Genomic DNA, 18375 nt, shown 5'->3' on the forward strand with positions numbered 1-18375 from the left:
CTGGAGGGCCAGAGTATGAAATCTAGATTTCATTCCAAGTGCACTAGGAAGACACAGGAAGGTTGTGAGTAAGGAAGTGACGTGATTTGTTTTAAAACATTACTTGAGGAGTTGTGTGGAATAAGAATTGCAAAAGGCTGAGAACAGAAGCAGGAGATCAGCTTGAGTCCACTACAGCTGTCCATACAGTGAGCAGTCGGGTTTGGACAGTGGCTGTGAAGACAGAGTGAAGGGCCCGGAGATACATTCTGAAAGGAAAAGGTACAGGATGCGATGGTTTGGTATAAAGGGGAAGGAAAAACTCAAGGAAGACTCCTTGACTTCTGGCTAGAATGAGTGAGTAGCTGCAAGTATCATTTGGGGACATGCAGAAAGTTAAGGGAAGAAGGGTTTTGGTGGGTAAACTCCAGTCTTCTGATGACATCTTTTTTTTTTTTTTTTTAAGATTTTATTTATTTATTTGACAGACAGAGATCACAAGTAGGCAGAGGAGGCAGGCAGAGAGAGGGGAGGGCAGGCTCCCCGCTGAGCAGAGAGCCCGATGTTGGGCTGGATCCCAGGACCCTGGGATCATGACCTGAGCCAAAGGCAGAGGCTTTAACCCACTGAGGCACCCAGGCGCCCCTCTGTTGACATCTTTTACCTGTGAAATGCCCACGAGAGACCCAAGCAGACCTGCCCAATAGACAGTTGCAGATCAGAGCCTGGAAGCACAAGGCAAGGGTGGAGTTGCAGATAACACCCCCCCCCCCCACCCCCACACACCCTGTCCCTGGGATCAGGTGCTCACTTCACCTTGCTGGATTACTGGAGCCAGACCTCTTGGTCATGCCTTGGGTCTCCCTCAGGAAATCAATACTGCACATGATCATCCCCCTGGGGCAAAACTCTGATCTTTTCTCGTTTGATAAAAAACCTTCAGTGGTTCCCACCACCTGTGTGGGCCAGAATTCTTGTTGCCTCTTCTGTACTTTTTGGCCTCCCGGACAGCTCTCCAGGGGTCCCTTTCCTTTCACCTTTCCTTCTGCCCGACTCCACCGAGTGGATGAGCCTTCTAGGCACAGACCCGGTGGGCATGGTCTGTGTATGATTCCTTTTTGAATCTTCCCCCACGGCCCAGCACAGAACCTTCCACGTAATTACTTTAGTTGGACGAAGGTGCCACCCTTTTTCCTTTGACTATCTCTTCACAGAGCAAGCCCGATTTGCAGGAATATATCCACTCAGCACATCCCAGCACAGCCTTCCAGGTTATGTAAGCAAAACACCAGTTCAGTCCCTTCTTTGTCAACCCAAATTCCCTTAGTGTTAACGGCTGGAACGTCATCCTTGCCAGGTTTATATGAACAAAAACACCCAGCCCCTTGAAACCAAAATAAATGGAGGAGTAGTAAGCAAATATAAATGATAACAGACCAAACTTTTTAAAGTAATGTTATTTGCCCATTCCTTTCTGGGGAACAGAAACTGTGGTTTTTGGTTTGGGTTCCCCTGCTTCAGATGTCAGTGGAATAGAGACTGGACCAGAAGTGTTTATTTTCTTAAGACTATTTCTACCTCAAGACACTTTTACATAAATTGAGTCCTCACTAAATATGTATCTCTACTCCCAAGAACAGAGACCCAAGAACAGACAGTTAAAGTCCCTCAAGACAAGAAAATGCATTGTAACTTTTCCTTTATTCACGTTAAAGAGACTTAATTAGAGAACCAACAACCCCAGAACCCTTATCTTTTTCCCCACTGCATTAAGTAGGCAAAAGGTAAAGTCTGACTCCCCCACTGATTGTTACCCTCTCAGACTTCTGAAGATAAAATACACTGAAGCTAAAAATATCGGGGATATTACTCGTGATCATACCTGATGAGCTATGGACCAAAGAGAAGTAAATGAAGTTCAAAGGCCTGCTCATTTTCTTTCTCTCCAAGGGAGTGATTGCATTTGCCTTACGATCAAACAGGCTAAGAAAAAAATTCAACCCAAAAGAAGATGGCTATGGGAGGACTGATATTTTTGTTTTCATCATGGAATTCACAAGAAAAAAAGCAGCTGAAAAACAGCCAACGAACTTAAAACGGAGTCCAAGGACAGCCAGAGAAAAGCTAACATACTTATGGGTCAGCTCGTGGCTTTAATTCCAGTGGAGGTCCAAGTGGACACAGGATGTGGAAGTCCTGGTTATGTTCCTGTTCAAAGCAGAGGAAAGCCAGGACTGTCACACTACCTCCTCAGCAATGAAATTCCCCTCTCTCTCTTTCTCCTCACCCCCATCTAGATTTCTCATCATGCACATATTTTTTTAAAAGAATTTTGTTTTAAACCTACCTTTTAATATTTTCATTTATTATAAAAATAACTTTTCAAAATTATATTCTGCACCATTTTCTTAAAAGATTTATTTATTTATTTATTTGAGAGAAAGAGAGTGCTTGTGAGCAGGGGGGAGAGGCAGAGGGAAAGAAAGAATCCTTAAGCAGACTCCCCGTTGAGCGCAGAGCCCACTCGGGGCTCAATCCCAGGACCCTGAGATCATGATCTGAGCTGAAATCAAGAGTTGGCTACTTAAGGGGTGCCTGTGTGGCACAGTTGGTTGAAAGTCAGACTCATGGTTTCAGCCAAGATTGTGATCTCAGGGTCCTAAGACCTTGCGATGGGCTCCTGTTCAAGGAGGACTCTGCTTGAGACTCTCTTTCCCTCTGCCCCCCCCCCACCCACATGTATGCACCTGCATGTACCTGCTCTCTCTCTCCCTCTCAAATAAACAAATCTTTAAAAAAAGACGAGAGTTGGCCGCTTAACCAAGTGAGCCACCCAGGCACCCCATATTTTACACCATTTTTTAATGGCTTATTTCATTATTTAACTGTATCCCTATTAGTTGGAAAAAATTTCTTGGTGTTCAACTGCTACTTCCAATTTTTGGCTTTTAATGAACACTGTCCCAGTGGGCAAGTAATTATTTCCCTTTCAATATGCTTCCAAAAGTGGAACTGCTCAGTCTGAGTGTATGCATATTTTAAGGGGTCTAATATATATTACCAAGCTGCTCTTCTGATAGGATGTACCAATTTAAATTACCACGATTGTCTGAGAATCATTCTTTTAAATCCTTGCTCAATTCATAGATGATCAACAGCATCTTTTTTTTTCATTGAACTGCTGAAACTATTTCATATACCAATCAGTAAATAATGTCTCTTCTTTGATTAAGTAATTGGGCAAATTAACTCTTGTGTTTTAGTTTTCCCCATCTGTAAAATGGGAATATTAATAGTAGTTACCCTTTAGGGATGTTGTGAGGATTAAAAAGTTAATTCAAAGGACACCTGGGTGGCTCAGTTGGTTAAGTGGCTGCCTACTGCTCAGGTCATGACCCCGGGGTGCTGGGATCCCCACAACCGGCTCCTAGCTCAGTGGAGAGCCTGCCTCTCCCTCTCCCTCTGCCATGCTACTCTGCCTACTTGTGTTCTCTCTCTATCTCTCTGTCAAATAAGTAAATAAAACCTTTAAAAAAAGTTAATTCAAGCAAGGTACTTAGAATAGTTCCTCACCTACAGTGAGTTCACAATTACAGCCATCAGATATTTTGAAAAATGCCTATTCATGTTTTCTTGTTTTTCTATTTGAGCCTTTATTTTTTTCTTACCGATTTTTTTTTTTTAATATTTTATTGATTTGACAGACAGAAATCACAAGCAGGCAGAGAGGCAGGCAGAGAGAGAGGAGGAAGCAGGCTCCCTGCGGAGCAGAGAGCCTGATGCGGGGCTCGATCCCAGGACCCTGAGATCATGACCTGAGCTGAAGGCAGAGGCTTTAACCCACTGAGCCACCCAGGCGCCCCTTTCTTACCGATTTTTAAGGGTCTTAGTACATTAAGATATTTATCATTATTTTCCATATACCATACAAATATTTTGTCAATTTTATGATTTCCTTTTTCAATTTGCTTATGATGGTTTTGCTATACATAGCTTAAAAACTTAGTATCACTAAATTATTCACTTTAAATCAGAACAAGTTACAGAGATCCAATATTCAAATATGAGATAAACAGCAAATGAGAACATGATTCTTAACTCTGGTTTGTAAGAAAGAAAAGAATTGATCGATTCGACTACATGAAAACAGTTTTTATGAAAAACAAACAAATTTAAGAAAAGAAAAATGTTTATAATACATGATAAGCACAAGCTAATCTCCTTAACACAAAAATCTCCAAGATTTACTATAAGCAAATCAGAGAAAAAGAAATACAAATGTTCCACTTAACTCATAATCGAAGTGAGCTATCCCTTTTTGCATATAGACTGACATGGATTTCAAATTAATTATGCATAACATTGTGGTCATGTATAGTTGTGCACAGTGTTCATTGCACAAGGGCATGTAGGCCAGGGAATGAGTTGGGACTGAATTCCTGCTAATGTTCCACTTAAATCCTGTGCCTGCCGGGCTGCCTCACCCAGAGGGAGTGACTTCAGTTTCTCACAAAGCTCTGTATGTTCTAAAAGAGATCCTGAAACACACACAGTATTGGTGGGAGTTCAGAAAAATGAATTTTCATATACTGAGCAGATATACTGATATACAGCCTCTTGAGAGTAATTTGGCAAAGACTATCAAAATAAAATATACAAATCTTTTGACTTGACAATTCCACTGGGAGGATTTTACTGTTCCATGTAGTTCAAGATGTTTAGATAAAGATGTTCATTTCAGCATTTTTCATAATAGCACACACACAAAAGAACCCCAGAACAACATAAAAATACAAACATAAAATATAAAAACATAATAGAAAAAATAATAGAGCTCTTTTCAAAAATTATGAAATTGCTTGTTTATAGGATTAAACATATCAATACAGAAATATTTTGAAGTTACATTACATGGAAAACTCAAACTCTAGAGCAGTAAGTATACAACAGGTCTTGCTTGTGTTTTGATAAAGATACATATAGTTGAATGAAAACTTTCTGAAAACAAAACAAAACAAAAGTTGTTCATTCTAGGGTACAATTGGGAAGAGACTGCAGGTCTGGGAGGGAGAAAAACTCACTTTTAGCCTGAATTGTTTCATAAATTTTTACTTCTGATCATGTGCATGTTATTTTCATTAAGGAAAATAAACTCTATTCATTTTTGCCTTCATGATCTCTTCCTACACCAGGTTTACACAGAAATGGGTGAGTATTCTGGGCAGGACCTGGGCCTGACCAAGCTATGAAAACCCAGAAACACGGATAGATAAAGGTTCTATCATGGCCTAGGTGTGATGCTGAATACTTTATTCACTTGTTCCCTGTCTCCAAAAAATTAAAGAGTGGCTTTCTCTACCCTTGTACTGAGGCCAAGAAGCCAAGAGTTGGTCCATGTGACATAGTGGGGGTGGGGTGGTGCTGAAGAAGATGGGAGAAATGGTTACTAGATTTAGACACCACCCTTCAGACAAGACAGCCAGAGCAACAGACAATTCTTTTTTTTTTTTTTTTAGGATTTTATTTATTTATTTGACAGACAGATCACAAGTAGGCAGAGAGGCAGGCAGAGAGAGAGAGAGGAGGAAGCAGGCTCCCCACTGAGCAGAGAGCCCGATGTGGGGCTTGATCCCAGGACACTGGGATCATGATCTGAGCCGAAGGCAGAGGCTTTAACCTACTGAGCCACCCAGGCGCCCCGCAACAGACAATTCTTAAAGTAAAAAACAAACAAACATAACCCTCATTCATATGACCACTGGCTTAAAGTGATCAGGCTGTTCATTGAGAATATTTGTTGATTGATTCATACATTTAACAAACATTTATTGTGTCCAATCTACAATGCCTTGTACTTGGTCAGCAGAATATTGAAGTCTCAAGCTTTTGGGTACCAAGGCCAGAGGGTATTGAAACCACCCTCCTTGGAGACATATCTGTTTGGCCTGTGCTTAGAAATAATGGATCTAATACTCACTAAAATGCTAGCAAACCAAATTCAGCAATACTTAAAAGGGATTATGCAACATACCCATGTAAGCCTTATTCCAGGAATACAAACTTGGTTTAACATCTGAAAATCAATTAATGTACTATACCATATTAGTAGAATGAAGAACAAAAAAACCGTATGAGTATCTCAACAAAGGGGGAAAAAAAAGCCTTTGACTCCCCATGACAAAGATGCTCACAAACTAGGAACAGGAGAGAACTTTTTGATAAAAAGGCATCTATGAAAAACACAGACAACTTGACACTAAAAGGTAAAAACTGCTTGTTCCCCCCTTAGATCAGGAAGAAAACAAGAACATCCACTCTTGGGCTCCGTCATGGCAGTTTTGCTGAAGAAGACCACCAGCCTTGAGGGACTGGCTGTATGTGAGACACACAAGAGGCTAAGACTATTGTACACAAAGATTCTTGATGTTCTTGAGCAAATTCCTAGAAGTGCAGCATATAGAAAGTATACAGAACAGATTACAAATGAATAGTTGAGTATGCTTAAAGCAGAACCAGATGTTAAGAAATTAGAAGTCCAACTTCAGGATGGCCAACTAGAAGAGATGATTCTTTAGGCTGGAAATGAACTAAGTCTGGCAAGATAAACAATGCAGTGGGAATCATGGGAGCTCCTAGTGGAAGAACCTCCTGCAAACAAATAGAAATGATCAATATAATCATGATTAAATGACTAGTGTGTTGATGGGAGACTGATGTAATTAAACGTTCTAACATTTAAAAAAAAAGTTCACGCTTGCCACTTCCATTCAACATGACAGTATATAAAAAGTGAGGGCAATTAGACAAGGAAAAGAGATAAAAGGCATTCAGACTGGAAAACAAGAACGGAAATTATCTCTATTTGTACCTGATTTTGCATATAGATCTTGTATATAGAAATCCTAAGGAAGGCATTGAAAAACTATTGGGACTAAAAAATAAGTTCCACAAGTTTGCAGGGTATAAGATCAATATATAAAAATTTATTTTTGTATATCTACATGCTAGGTACCAACATTCTGAAAATGAAATAAGAATATAATTTCATTTATAATAGCATCAAAAATAATACACAGGGATAAATTTAAAAAAGAAAAAGCAATACTTATACATTGAAAACAACAAAACATCGTGGAAAGAAATCAAAGACGATCTAAATAAATAGAGAGACATTTGTGTTCACAGACTGAAAGACTTGATGTTGTTTTTATTTTTAATACTTCATACTGTTAGGAGAATAGTGTTATTCAACACAATCACTATCAAAATCCCCGCTGGCTTTTTTACAGAAACTGACAAGCCGACTAATTCATACAAAAATGCAAGAGGACTAGAATAGCAAAAAGAATCTTGCAAAAGAAGCACAAAGTTCGAGCACCTGGCTGGCTCAGTTGGTAGAACACACAGCTCTTGATCTCAGGGTTGTAAGTTTGAGCCCATTACTGCGTGTACAGATTACTTAAAAATAAAATCTTTAAAAGATAAAAATTTAAAAAAAAAGAACAAAGATGACACACTCTTTTGTTTTAAAACTTAATACAAAGCTACAGTAATCTACACAGTGTGGCATATTAATAGACATATTGACTAATGGGACAGAAGTGAAGTATTCAGAAACAAACCCTTACATATACTGTCAGCTGATTTTTTTGACATGGTGCCAAGACAATTCAAAAGGGAGAGAATCATCTTTTCAATAAATAATGTTGACAGCTAGATATCCACATGGAAAAGAACAAAACTGGAACCCTACAAGGCACCACACATAAAAATTAACTTAAAATGTATCACAGACCTAAATGTAGGAGCTAAAATTAAGAAACTCTCAGAAGAAACCTCAGGTGTATATCTTCTTGGCATTGGTTACACAATGGTTTCTTAGATATAACTAAAAATTCAAAGAAAAAGAAGATAAACACAAAATAATAAAAATTTCAAAATTCTGGGCACCTGGGTGGCTTAGTTGGTTAAGCGACTGCTTTTGGCTCAGGTCATGAACCTGGAGTCCTGGGATTGAGTCCCACATCAGGCTCCCAGCTCCATGGGGAGTCTGCTTCTCCCTCTGACCTCCCCCTCTAATGCTCTCTCTCTCTGTCTTTCTCTCAAATAAATAAATAAAATCTTTAAAAATTTTTTTCAAAATTCTGAAAGGCAAACGGTATCAAGAAAGTGAAAAGACAATCCAGAGAATGGGAGAAAGTATCTGTAAATCACATATCTGGTAATGACTTATCTCCAGTGCATAAAGAAGTCTTTTATCTCAATAACAGAAAGTCAAATTATCCAATTAAAATTGGGCAAAGGATCTGAATAGACATTTTTCCGAAGAAGACATACAGATGGCCAACATGTACATGAAAAGATGCTCAGTGTCATTAGTAATTAGGAAAATGCAAATCAAAACCACGATGAGATACAACTTCACATTTACTAGGATGGCCACAATCAAAAAGATAAATAAGAAGTATTGGCAAGGATGTGGAAAAATGGAAACCTTCATACACTGCTGGAGGGAATGTAAAATGGTACAGTTGCTTTGGAAAACTGCTTGGCAGTTCCTTAAAACATAACACAAACAAAGTTACCATGTGACCCAGCAATTCCACTCTTAGGAATATACCAAAGAGAAATGAAAACATATGTTCACCAATAACTTGCACATGATGTTCATAGCAGCACTATTCTTAGAACCAAAACAGAGAAATAACCCAAATGTTCACCAACTGATGGATAGCTAAAATGTGGTATGTCCATACAGGGGAATGCTACTGGGCAATGAAAAGAAATGAAGTAGTGATCCATGCTACAAAACAGATGACCCCTGATAGTGAAAGAAGTTAGCCACAAAAGGGTGTGTGATATATGTTTCCATTCATATGAAATGTTCAGAAATAGCAAATCTACAAAGCTAGAAATTAGAATAGTGGTTCATTAGGACTGGGGCTGGGGGTTGAGTAGGCTGGGAAAAGAGATTGATGGTTGTGCAACACTGAATGCACTAACAAATAGTACATTTTTAGTGGGTGAATTTCATGGTATATTAATTATATGTCAATCAAGTTGTTTTTGTTTTGTTTTTTTTTTAGATTTTATTTATTTATTTGACAGAGAAAGAGAGAGATCACAAGTAGGCAGAGAGGCAGTCAGAGAGGGAGGGGAAGCAGGCTCCCTGCTGAGCAGGGAGCCCGATGCGGGGCTAGATGCGGGGCTCGAGCCGAAGGCAGAGGCCTAACCCACTGAGCTACCCAGGTGCCCCAATCAAGTTGTTTTTAAAAAATAGAAATAATGGTTCTAACTGCATGTTTTAAGAAATAATGATTAATGGTCTTCCTAAAACCTAGAGAAACAGATGCAGCCCTAAGCTGAAAGTTCAAGAGACTAAAATCAAGAGAGCGAAAAGCAAGCTGACTTGTAGTCTATAATGATTATTTTACAAAAGCCCAAATCAAATATCTTTTATGGTCAAGCATAACTTTTTGTTTAAATTAATTTTTGTATAAACCAGCTGCACAATTTCTCCACATGATTAGTCATTTTATTGGGATTTATAGCAATATGGGTATTTTTTGCTATTCTGGCTAAGAGCTAGGACAGTCATATTCTAAGACTCTACTCTGCTTCTTAGTGAGCAGTTATGTAATATTCCTCGCTTTTCGTAAAGGCAAAATTCACTTTTCTTAATATTAACCCTAACAATATTTTGCAGCAAAAGAACTAAATTCAGGTCAGTACTTTCTACTTGTTGTATTTGAGCGCTGATTTAATTCTGTTTTACCAGTGCAGAAATTTAAAATATTAACTTTTCCTTAAAATGAAAGAAGTCACCCTGCTTTAGAGTAAGACAAAGGAAAGGAAGCCTCATTTGCACAAGATAGTTTACTAAAGTTAAGATCCTAATCAACACCCTCCCCTGCCCATCCCATCCCCAAAAGCCATGAATACGAAGTCTCTGATGTTCTAGAGCTTTGTACAACCTTGTCCTTAACGGGAAGGGAAGGTGTGATCTCTTTTTTGGGGGATTTTGATTTCTCTCCTTTGTAGAGGGTTCCTCTGTGGACATTAAAATAAGCCCCAGAAAGCTTATGATTTCTCAGGGTGTGAAGCTCCGCAGTATAAACAAACCCATGTGGGGGTAAGTTGGAATGATAGAATGCTATCTAGCTGGGAGACATCCTGGAGCTGATTAAAAAAACCTTCATCTCTGCCCTGTCACTTCCTTTCAACAAGATCCTGTTAATGTTTACACAATTTTAAAAGTGTATCAGATATCTCAAGGAATAACGCAAAAGGCCCCTTTGAGGGTTTTTTTTTTAATGTTGGTGGAAAAATATCAAAATAGGGCCGTTTACATTTATTTCATTATCCAATCACAAGTAACGCCACCAAAAAGTTGTTTATCCCTACCCTGCTGGAGAAATGCCAAGCTTACCTTCCTTCCCTTTTTGAAAGAAAATGGAAATAAACAAACTTTTTCAACAGATCATTGTAACTTAGAAACGTTACCCACGATTCCATGAAACGAACTTCAGCCTCGATAGCAGAGTCTGTGAGGTACGTTTCCCCCAATGTTACAGCGTATGTGGCTAACAAAAACAAAACAATTGTCTTTAGGAACGATTAAGCCCGTTTAAAGTTAGTTTCTAAGTATTCAGAGTTCTGCCAGGATAAGAGAAAGCCATCAGCACTTCTACTCCGAAAACAAACCATAAATCAGTTGACAAGCCTGAAAGAATTCAGCCCTAGTCTGTTCGGAAGCCAAGCGTAAACACAGAAAAACCTGTTGGCACGTCTGTCTTGCTCTCTAAGTTTCGCCTTTTAAAAACACCGCAATACGCAAATGGCCTTTCTCGCAACTTTCGGGCTCGGGAGAAACTCTGATAAACACCCAGGCGAGGCATCCCGTACGGAAAATGGAGCCTGTGCCTTTAAGGTGAAATCGGCTGGATCCCAAAACGCATTCCGCTTCTCCTCGACAAAGAGTTTGGGGGAGCGCTACCTCTCGGGTTTCTCCGAGGGACTTGGCGGCTTCGGGCAGAGCCCGACCTGCCGCGGAGCCCTCGGCCGTCCCAGCTGCCCTGAGCAAGCCCAACGCCCGCGCGGCGGGGGCGCCCCGTGAGCCCGGGACTCACCGCTGCTGGGCTGCGGGGACAGCGTGGAGACCGAGGTCTGGCCCATGTCTGGGGTCGCGGGGCCAGGTCTGGCGATCACGCGGCTCCTTTGGTCCTTCGGTCATGGGTCCGCTCGCAGGCAGGTTTCCAAGCGCTCATTTCCCGGGCTGTGCGGAGCGGCCCTCCGCAATCCCTCACCTTCTCCCCCGCGCGGGTCTCCCAGCCCCGCCGGCCGCAGCCGGCGAGGCGGATCCTGCCCAGCGGATGCCTGTCATTCCTCTATGCAGATTAGCTAGGGTCAGGGGTCACGGGGGAGGAGGGAGGGGAGAGGGCGCGGGGGAGGGGAGGGGGGAATGGGTGTAGGGGGCTGAGGAGTGGGGAGGGGAGAGGCCCCGCGGGTCCAGCGGCGTCCGCGGGGGCTGCGAGGCCGGCACCCCCCTAGGGTAGTAAAGAGTTCAGGCGACTCCCGCTTCACTTAAAAGTTCAATGTCAAATGATCCCTTAGGGCTATAAGAAAAGGAATTAAAGTACTTAGTCACGGTACTTAATTTAACAAAATTTGTTCTTTAAAGTTGATTTCTTTCCTCACGTTCTGTTAGCACTGCTGCACGACTGGTAGATGTCTGCTGTGTGGGGCTTTCCTCCTTAGGTTAGCTTCCTTTTAACAAACAAAAAAAATTATTGGCCTCAGTTACGCTGAACAATTAATCTGATAGATGGATCTATCTATGTGTGAGACCAGCAAAGGACAGACTTTGCTCTCTACCACCTAAATTCCAGGAAGCTCACCTCTCCTATAAATCACTGGAAATCTCTGAAACCTTGTGGCAAGGTATTTAAAATATACAAAACGGGAAAACAACAACAACAAAAAATGGTAATTTGTTTTAGGAGCTAACATTCCCTAAAAGTTGAATTAAATCCTCCCATAAGTAAATCTCAACCCCAAACTTCTTAAAAATATGAATATAGATCCTCTTGGTATATATAATTGATGAGTAATCTATGGAGTGTATATAATAAATATTATATGTATTACACATTTATTATACATATACATATACATAATATAATATACACTCCATAGATTACTCATCAAATGTATATATGTATATGTATGTGTGTTTGTGTCTGTGTGTGTGTGTATATATATATATATATCAATAGATTGTACATTAGATACTGGTGGTCACATAAATGTGTTCACCTGATAAAATTTCACTGTATACCATGATTTGTGCATTTTTCTGAATGGGTATATTTCATTAAAAAGTGAAAAATTAACTGCAACATATTTAGTGCATTTGCCACAGCATTCACTTTTTAGATTATTCTAGACATTCCACTCTAAATTTTAAAAGCTATTATATATATATAAAATGAAACAATAATCTAACTTATTTAATACCTTAAGCATGAAAATCTTTTTTTTCTGAAGTTTGTATTATCAAGATCACACATAGCCTTACTTTATTTTTTGAAAAACATCTACTTGTCTGTTTCATCATAATTGTGCATATTGCCCGATTTTGTTCACACCCAAATAGTCCACCCTCTATTGTGGAGAATTTTTTCCCGTATAATAGTGTCATCAATTATCTATTTCCCTTTGCCTAATTCATTCTTAAGACACTTGATTTTTTTTTTTTTTAATGAAATTGAGGATTAACCAAGATGTGAGTTCTAACTAGGGCAATGAATTGAAACCAACTAAATTTCTTTCTAAAATGCAAAACTGTGGGGCGCCTGGGTGGTTCAGTTGTAAAGCATCTGCCTTCGGCTCAGGTCATGATCCCAGAATCCTGGGATCCAGTCCCACATCCGGTTCCCTGCTCCAAGGGGAGCCTGCTTCTCCCTCTCCACTCCCTCTGCTGTATTCCCTCTTTTGCTGTGTCTCTGTCAAATAAATAAATAAAATCTTTTTTTAAAAAAACACAAAACTGTTGTATTTTGGGAACACATCCCACCTGGGGGACTCATCAGTGAGAGGAAACAATTATAATGGCCCTTCCATTTCTTCGCTTTAATAAGTTTGCCTTAAAACAATAACAAAAAAGGGGCGCCTGGGTGGCTCAGTGGTTTAAGCCGCTGCCTTCGGCTTAGGTCATGATCAGGGTCCTGGGATAGAGTCCCACATGGGGCTCTCTGCTCAGCAGGGAGCCTGCTTCCCTCTCTCTCTCTCTCTGCCTGCCTCTCTGTCTACTTGTGATCTCTCTGTCAAATAAATAAATAAAATCTTAAAAAAAACAATAACAAAAAAATTCAAGTTAACAAAATGTAACAAATAACAAAAAAATTCAACTGAAATTGAGAGGAGGGAACTTAACACTCTTCCTTCCATTGATTGAGCCCAATTAATAAGGGAGGTTACTGATCATAAGAAAGATATGGCAAATTTTGCACAGTAAAAGTATGTAAATGGAGGGGCACCAGAGAGGCTCAGGCCTTTAAGCATCCACCTCTTAGTTTCTGCTCAGGTCATGATCTCAGGGTGGTGGAGACTGAGCCCTGGTTGGGCTACTCCCTCAGGGGAGTCTGCTTCAAATTCTCTCTCCCTCTCCCTCTGCCCCACCGGCTCATGCTCTCACTCTCTCTAAAATAAATAAACAAAACCTTAAAAATTATGTAAATGTAATGATTTTTTTAAATAGACAAAGGCTAAATGAGGCTATTTCTGCTATCATTACTTCTCTTCCTTGAAAAATAATGTGTTTCTTTTTTATTTCTTCTACAAATTCTTATTTCAAACATCAAAGGGGTACTCTGTAGTTCTCTTCTTTCAGGATTTGCTAAATCCATCTATATTTACCTTACTCAAAACCTTTCAGGATTTGCTAGTTAATATAATCTTAGCCTCATGTGAGATTCTTATAATCCCCCGATCAGGTTACACCCTTTTCTCTGAAACTTTTCCAGTTCCATTACATTATCCTTGAAACATGTCAGCCAAAAACTGCAATAAGTGTGCATCAAGGTTTCTTTATAAGGGTGGGACAGTTATTCTATTTTGTTGCCTTTTTATCAAGGCTAACAAATTATACTAACGAACATAGAAAAAGTCTACAGAAATCCCTAAATTCCGTTTATAGGTCATCACGTTGGAATTTATCATCTAACAAGATTATTTTAAGATAATTTCCAAAATTGCCTTTTTCTTGCCTTATTAAGATAATTATTCAGCCAATATACAGTCTTACTAAGAGTTCTGGGTGTTAATCCTACAGTTTATGGCTAAACTATGGGAACATTTAATGTCATCGGAAAAATATGGACGTTTTTCTGTGTATTACCTCTTTCCAGGGCGTTTATAAAAATGTTAAATAAGATTAGTGCTGGAGCGCCTGGGTGGCTCAGTCGTTAAGCGTCTGCCTTCAGCTCAGGTCATGATCCTGGGGTCCAGGGATCCAGCCCCATATTGGGCTCTCTGCTCCTCCAGAAGCCTGCTTCTTCCTCTCCCACTCCCCCTGCCTGTGTTCCCTCCTTTGCTGTCTCTCTATCAAATAAATAAATAAAATCTTAAAAAAAAAAACCAAAAAGATTAGTAACAACATCTCTGAGGAAGCCATCTATTTTTAATTCTTCGGCATTTATCCCGTTGGTCCTGTTCTTTGGTTGGTATTTCTAAACCAAACTCTTATCCAGCAATATCCTGATAAATACTCAATACTTGGGTTTGTCTGGGGGTGGGGGACAAGATTGATTTGTGACTTGTACATAGTATTTGCTGATTTCTTTAATGTAAATATTCCTACAATGGCCAATTCAACAAGAGTCAACTGGCTTGCAAAATTTATGTCAATTCGTTTGCAAAATTCCTGGAAATTTAACAACTTGCTTCTATGAGCTGTCTTCGGCATACCACTACTTTCATCCTTTATAATATCCTGTCATCAGGTCATACCATGACTGAAATTGAGGAATAGTCTATGTTAAGCTCTCCTAAAAATATAAAATGATGGCATCTACTGATTTTTCCACCCTACAGTCTAAATATCTTTCAATCCCTGAAAGATTTATTCATTTATTTCCGGAAAGAAGTTAAAGTGAGTGGATTAGTTAGATAGAATTTCCCCTTCCTGTATCTGGTTTGCCTTTTGACGAAAAGGTTGTATGCACACATTGAGGTTTTCAAGCAGTTTACCTCCTCACACAGATTTCACTGGTCTGATTTGGAGTTATGAAGCTCTCCTAGCTGGGGTACCCAAAGTTACACTTGCACCCCTGCTGGATGGAAATCACTAGATCTACTAAATAAAAGTGAAAAGCACAAATAAACCCAAACTTTAGCTATCTGTTTGTGGAAAGGTCCGTACCTACTAGATCCAAGTCCAAACTGTAGACACATAATTTGGTGGCTAGAGAAGATGCTATATAATTAGAACAGTCATCACTACCAAATCTTATGCTTTAGGTGACTGCCAGTCTTCTCCAGGTGGCCAAATCTAAGCTTGGAGTGGGAGAACTCATTCTTTCTCCCTCGGAACACAAATGCCATGAATACACATCCTGAGGGTCTGCTTTGCCCAGATGCCACAAGACCCATTTTGAGATACCAGCAGCTGGGTGGGAGAGAAGGGTTCAGCAGGCTCCTAACAGATGAGATGGTTGGTCAGAACAGTGGTGGTCCAGGAAGCAAGGTGGCTGGTGGTGGCCATGTACATGTACGAGAAGACAAAGATTCTCTTAACTGGCGCTCTTATTCCTGGACTTGGCCATGAAAATTTGGTGAGTTACAGACATTTCCCTGAGTCAGGGGAATTACAGTCAAAGAAAAACCCTTGCCTACTGGGAAGGAAATGAAAGTGATTAAAACTGAGTAATTTCCCAAATAGGAATTTTCCCCCCAAATGTACTAGTTTGTTTTCTAGATAACAACGATCAGAAGAAACAACAGAAATTCACAGATCTTCTAAGACTACTATGTTAGCCAATTATTTTCTTTCTATTTACCAAAATCAGATTTACTAAAAAGCAGAAAACTGTCTTTTCTTTTTTCCGCTGATGGAGGTGCTAGAGGGTAGTTTTTATTTTTTTAGTACATGTGCTGCCGAAGCAAGCACGCTGGAGGGCAATTTTTAAGGTTGGAAGGGCTATTTTAACACAAGGGGTTCTAATAATCAGGTAAAAGAATACATAACCCAGGGGTGCCTGGGTGGCAGTGGGTTAAAGCCTCTGCCTGCGGCTCAGGTCATGATCCCAGGGTCCTGGGATGGAGCCCCGCATAGGGCTCTCTGCTCGGCAGGGAGCCTGCTTCCCTTCCTCTCTCTCTCTGCCTGCTTGTGATCTCTGCCTGTCAAATAAATAAACAAAATCTTAAAAAAAAAAAAAAAAAAAGAATACATAACCCAGAAACAAAAAACAATATGCAAATATTTTTAAGTGTTAAGGCACTTTTTTTGAATGTCTGCCGGGTTTTTAAAACTTTGTATTAATCCAAAACTTGGCTACATTTTGTGAAAGGAAGCTTACTTAGAAAAATATAATTACTAAAATGCAAGTTAAAATTTTACTGGATCTTATAATTTCAGTTGAAATTCTGTATATGTAACTAGTGTTTACTTTTTTAAATGTTATTGTATAGCATTGCGACCAAATGCTTCCTATGCCTTTATTTGGATAATGCTGAGAGATTTTAGTTTTAACATGACGATATAAACAGACAAAGGAGAATTCTGATTAAGACAAGAATTTTCTAGTCATATTATGCATCAACAGAAGAGAAAAACACATTCCACAAGTATTAGAACAGGAAACAAACCTGTAAAACAGGCTTTTCTTTCCTATTGTTCTCATATTTTTATAGGGTTTATTTCCTGAGTTTTCCTTCTACTGCTTGCTCAAGCTAGGATTATCAAAATACCTTGCCCCTGCCTTGCCCCGAGAGAGTCTCTGTAGAGGGCGTGGTGGATCTCACGTGTGCTTACTTAGTGACTGAGTTGGACAGTTGGGAAGATTTATCCTGGAAAATAAAGACCTTATGGGTGGTGCTGCAGTTTCCTTTCCCCCAAATTTTCTCCACTCCAGGAGAAATAGTGTGTAATTTGCTGCACTTCATTCCACAGGAAAGACAAATTACTCATCCACAGTGTCTAAGACCCTGACAACTGCTCTAAAAGTAATAATCTTTAATTACTGATCAAAATCTATAGAGACCAACCCTTAAAAACATCTTTAATAATTACTGCCCAATTTACAGAAAATAATTGCTTAAGGTAAGGCCCAAATCATGGTTGTTTTGTTTAAGATTTTATTTATCTGAGAGACAAAGAGAAAGAGCAGATGGGAGCACAAACAGGGGAGGGGCAGAGGGAGAGAGAGAAGCAGAGTCCCCACTGAGCAGGGAACCTCATGCAGGGCTTAATCCCAGGACCCTGAGATCATAACCTGAGCCAAAGGCAGATGCTTAACCAACTGAGCCACTATAGCACTCCCAAATGCTTGTTCTATTAACCATCACATCCATCCATAGGACCTACCAAATGTCTGGCACATAGAGGGCATTCAATACATAAGGGATGAATAAAAGAATAAGCATTTACATTACCTCCATAATTATAGCAACTTTAAGTATAAAAAAGTATAAAAAATCATCTAGAACTCTATGTATGATTTTGACAATAGTATACAGACTCCATTGGAAAATATTATCAAGTCCTGACTATAAATTTGCTTTTATATGCCATGCTACAAATAATCGTCTAGTCATTCAGCTACAGGGACTGAGCACCTCCCACCAGCCCAGTACCCATCGTGCATGGGACATAAGTGAGGCGCAGACCCTATCCTGGCGGGAGTTCAAAGTGCGGATGTATATATATATGCTGTGGAGGGTGGGCATTGTGGCTTACAACTAAAGGATTATGACAGTGAGTACTATGATAGAGATTTGTTCCACCAGGGATTAAGGATGAGCAACAGGCTGCTACAGAGGAGGCTCTGAACTTTGTCAGTTGCCAAATCTGCACCTTTCCAGCACAGAGGCAGCAGTTGATCCTGAAGATGCCTCCAGATGGTGACATGCTTTCTAAATCAAAGACAGGTTAAATTTTGATCACACGTGGATCATATAAACTGCATTTGTTTGTTGATTGCTTACAGCTTTTTGAGGAATAATTTAGAAACTGTAACATCTATTTATTTTATGTAAACAGTTCAACGAGTTTTGGTAAAAAATAGTATAACCACCACCACAGTAAAGTTTCTGAAAACTTTGAGAGCCCTCAAAACTTCTTTCATGTCCTGCAGTTAATCCCCGTCCCACCCAACAGCACTGGAGGACTCCTGACCT

At 39.8% G+C, this 18375-nt stretch overlaps 1 protein-coding gene and 1 pseudogene across 7 annotated transcripts in view; one reads left to right on the top strand and one right to left on the bottom strand.

The window, feature by feature from the left end:
- PHACTR2 (phosphatase and actin regulator 2) overlaps window positions 1–18375 on the bottom strand; it is a 272375-nt gene that overhangs the window by 120081 nt on the left and 133919 nt on the right. The window contains exon 1 of one of the 7 annotated variants that reach the window (XM_046004728.1): window positions 11109–11366. The exons of the other annotated variants lie outside the window; for them this stretch is intronic. Coding sequence (XP_045860684.1) covers window positions 11109–11154 — 46 coding nt within the window. The 5' untranslated portion in view covers window positions 11155–11366. Of the gene's footprint in view, window positions 1–11108; window positions 11367–18375 lie in introns of those variants that run through there. 7 annotated transcript variants of the gene reach the window in all.
- On the top strand, window positions 6309–6641 carry LOC123941484 (annotated as a pseudogene).

This window comes from Meles meles, chromosome 5 (assembly GCF_922984935.1).
Source record: "Meles meles chromosome 5, mMelMel3.1 paternal haplotype, whole genome shotgun sequence".
Lineage (NCBI taxonomy): Eukaryota > Metazoa > Chordata > Mammalia > Carnivora > Mustelidae > Meles > Meles meles.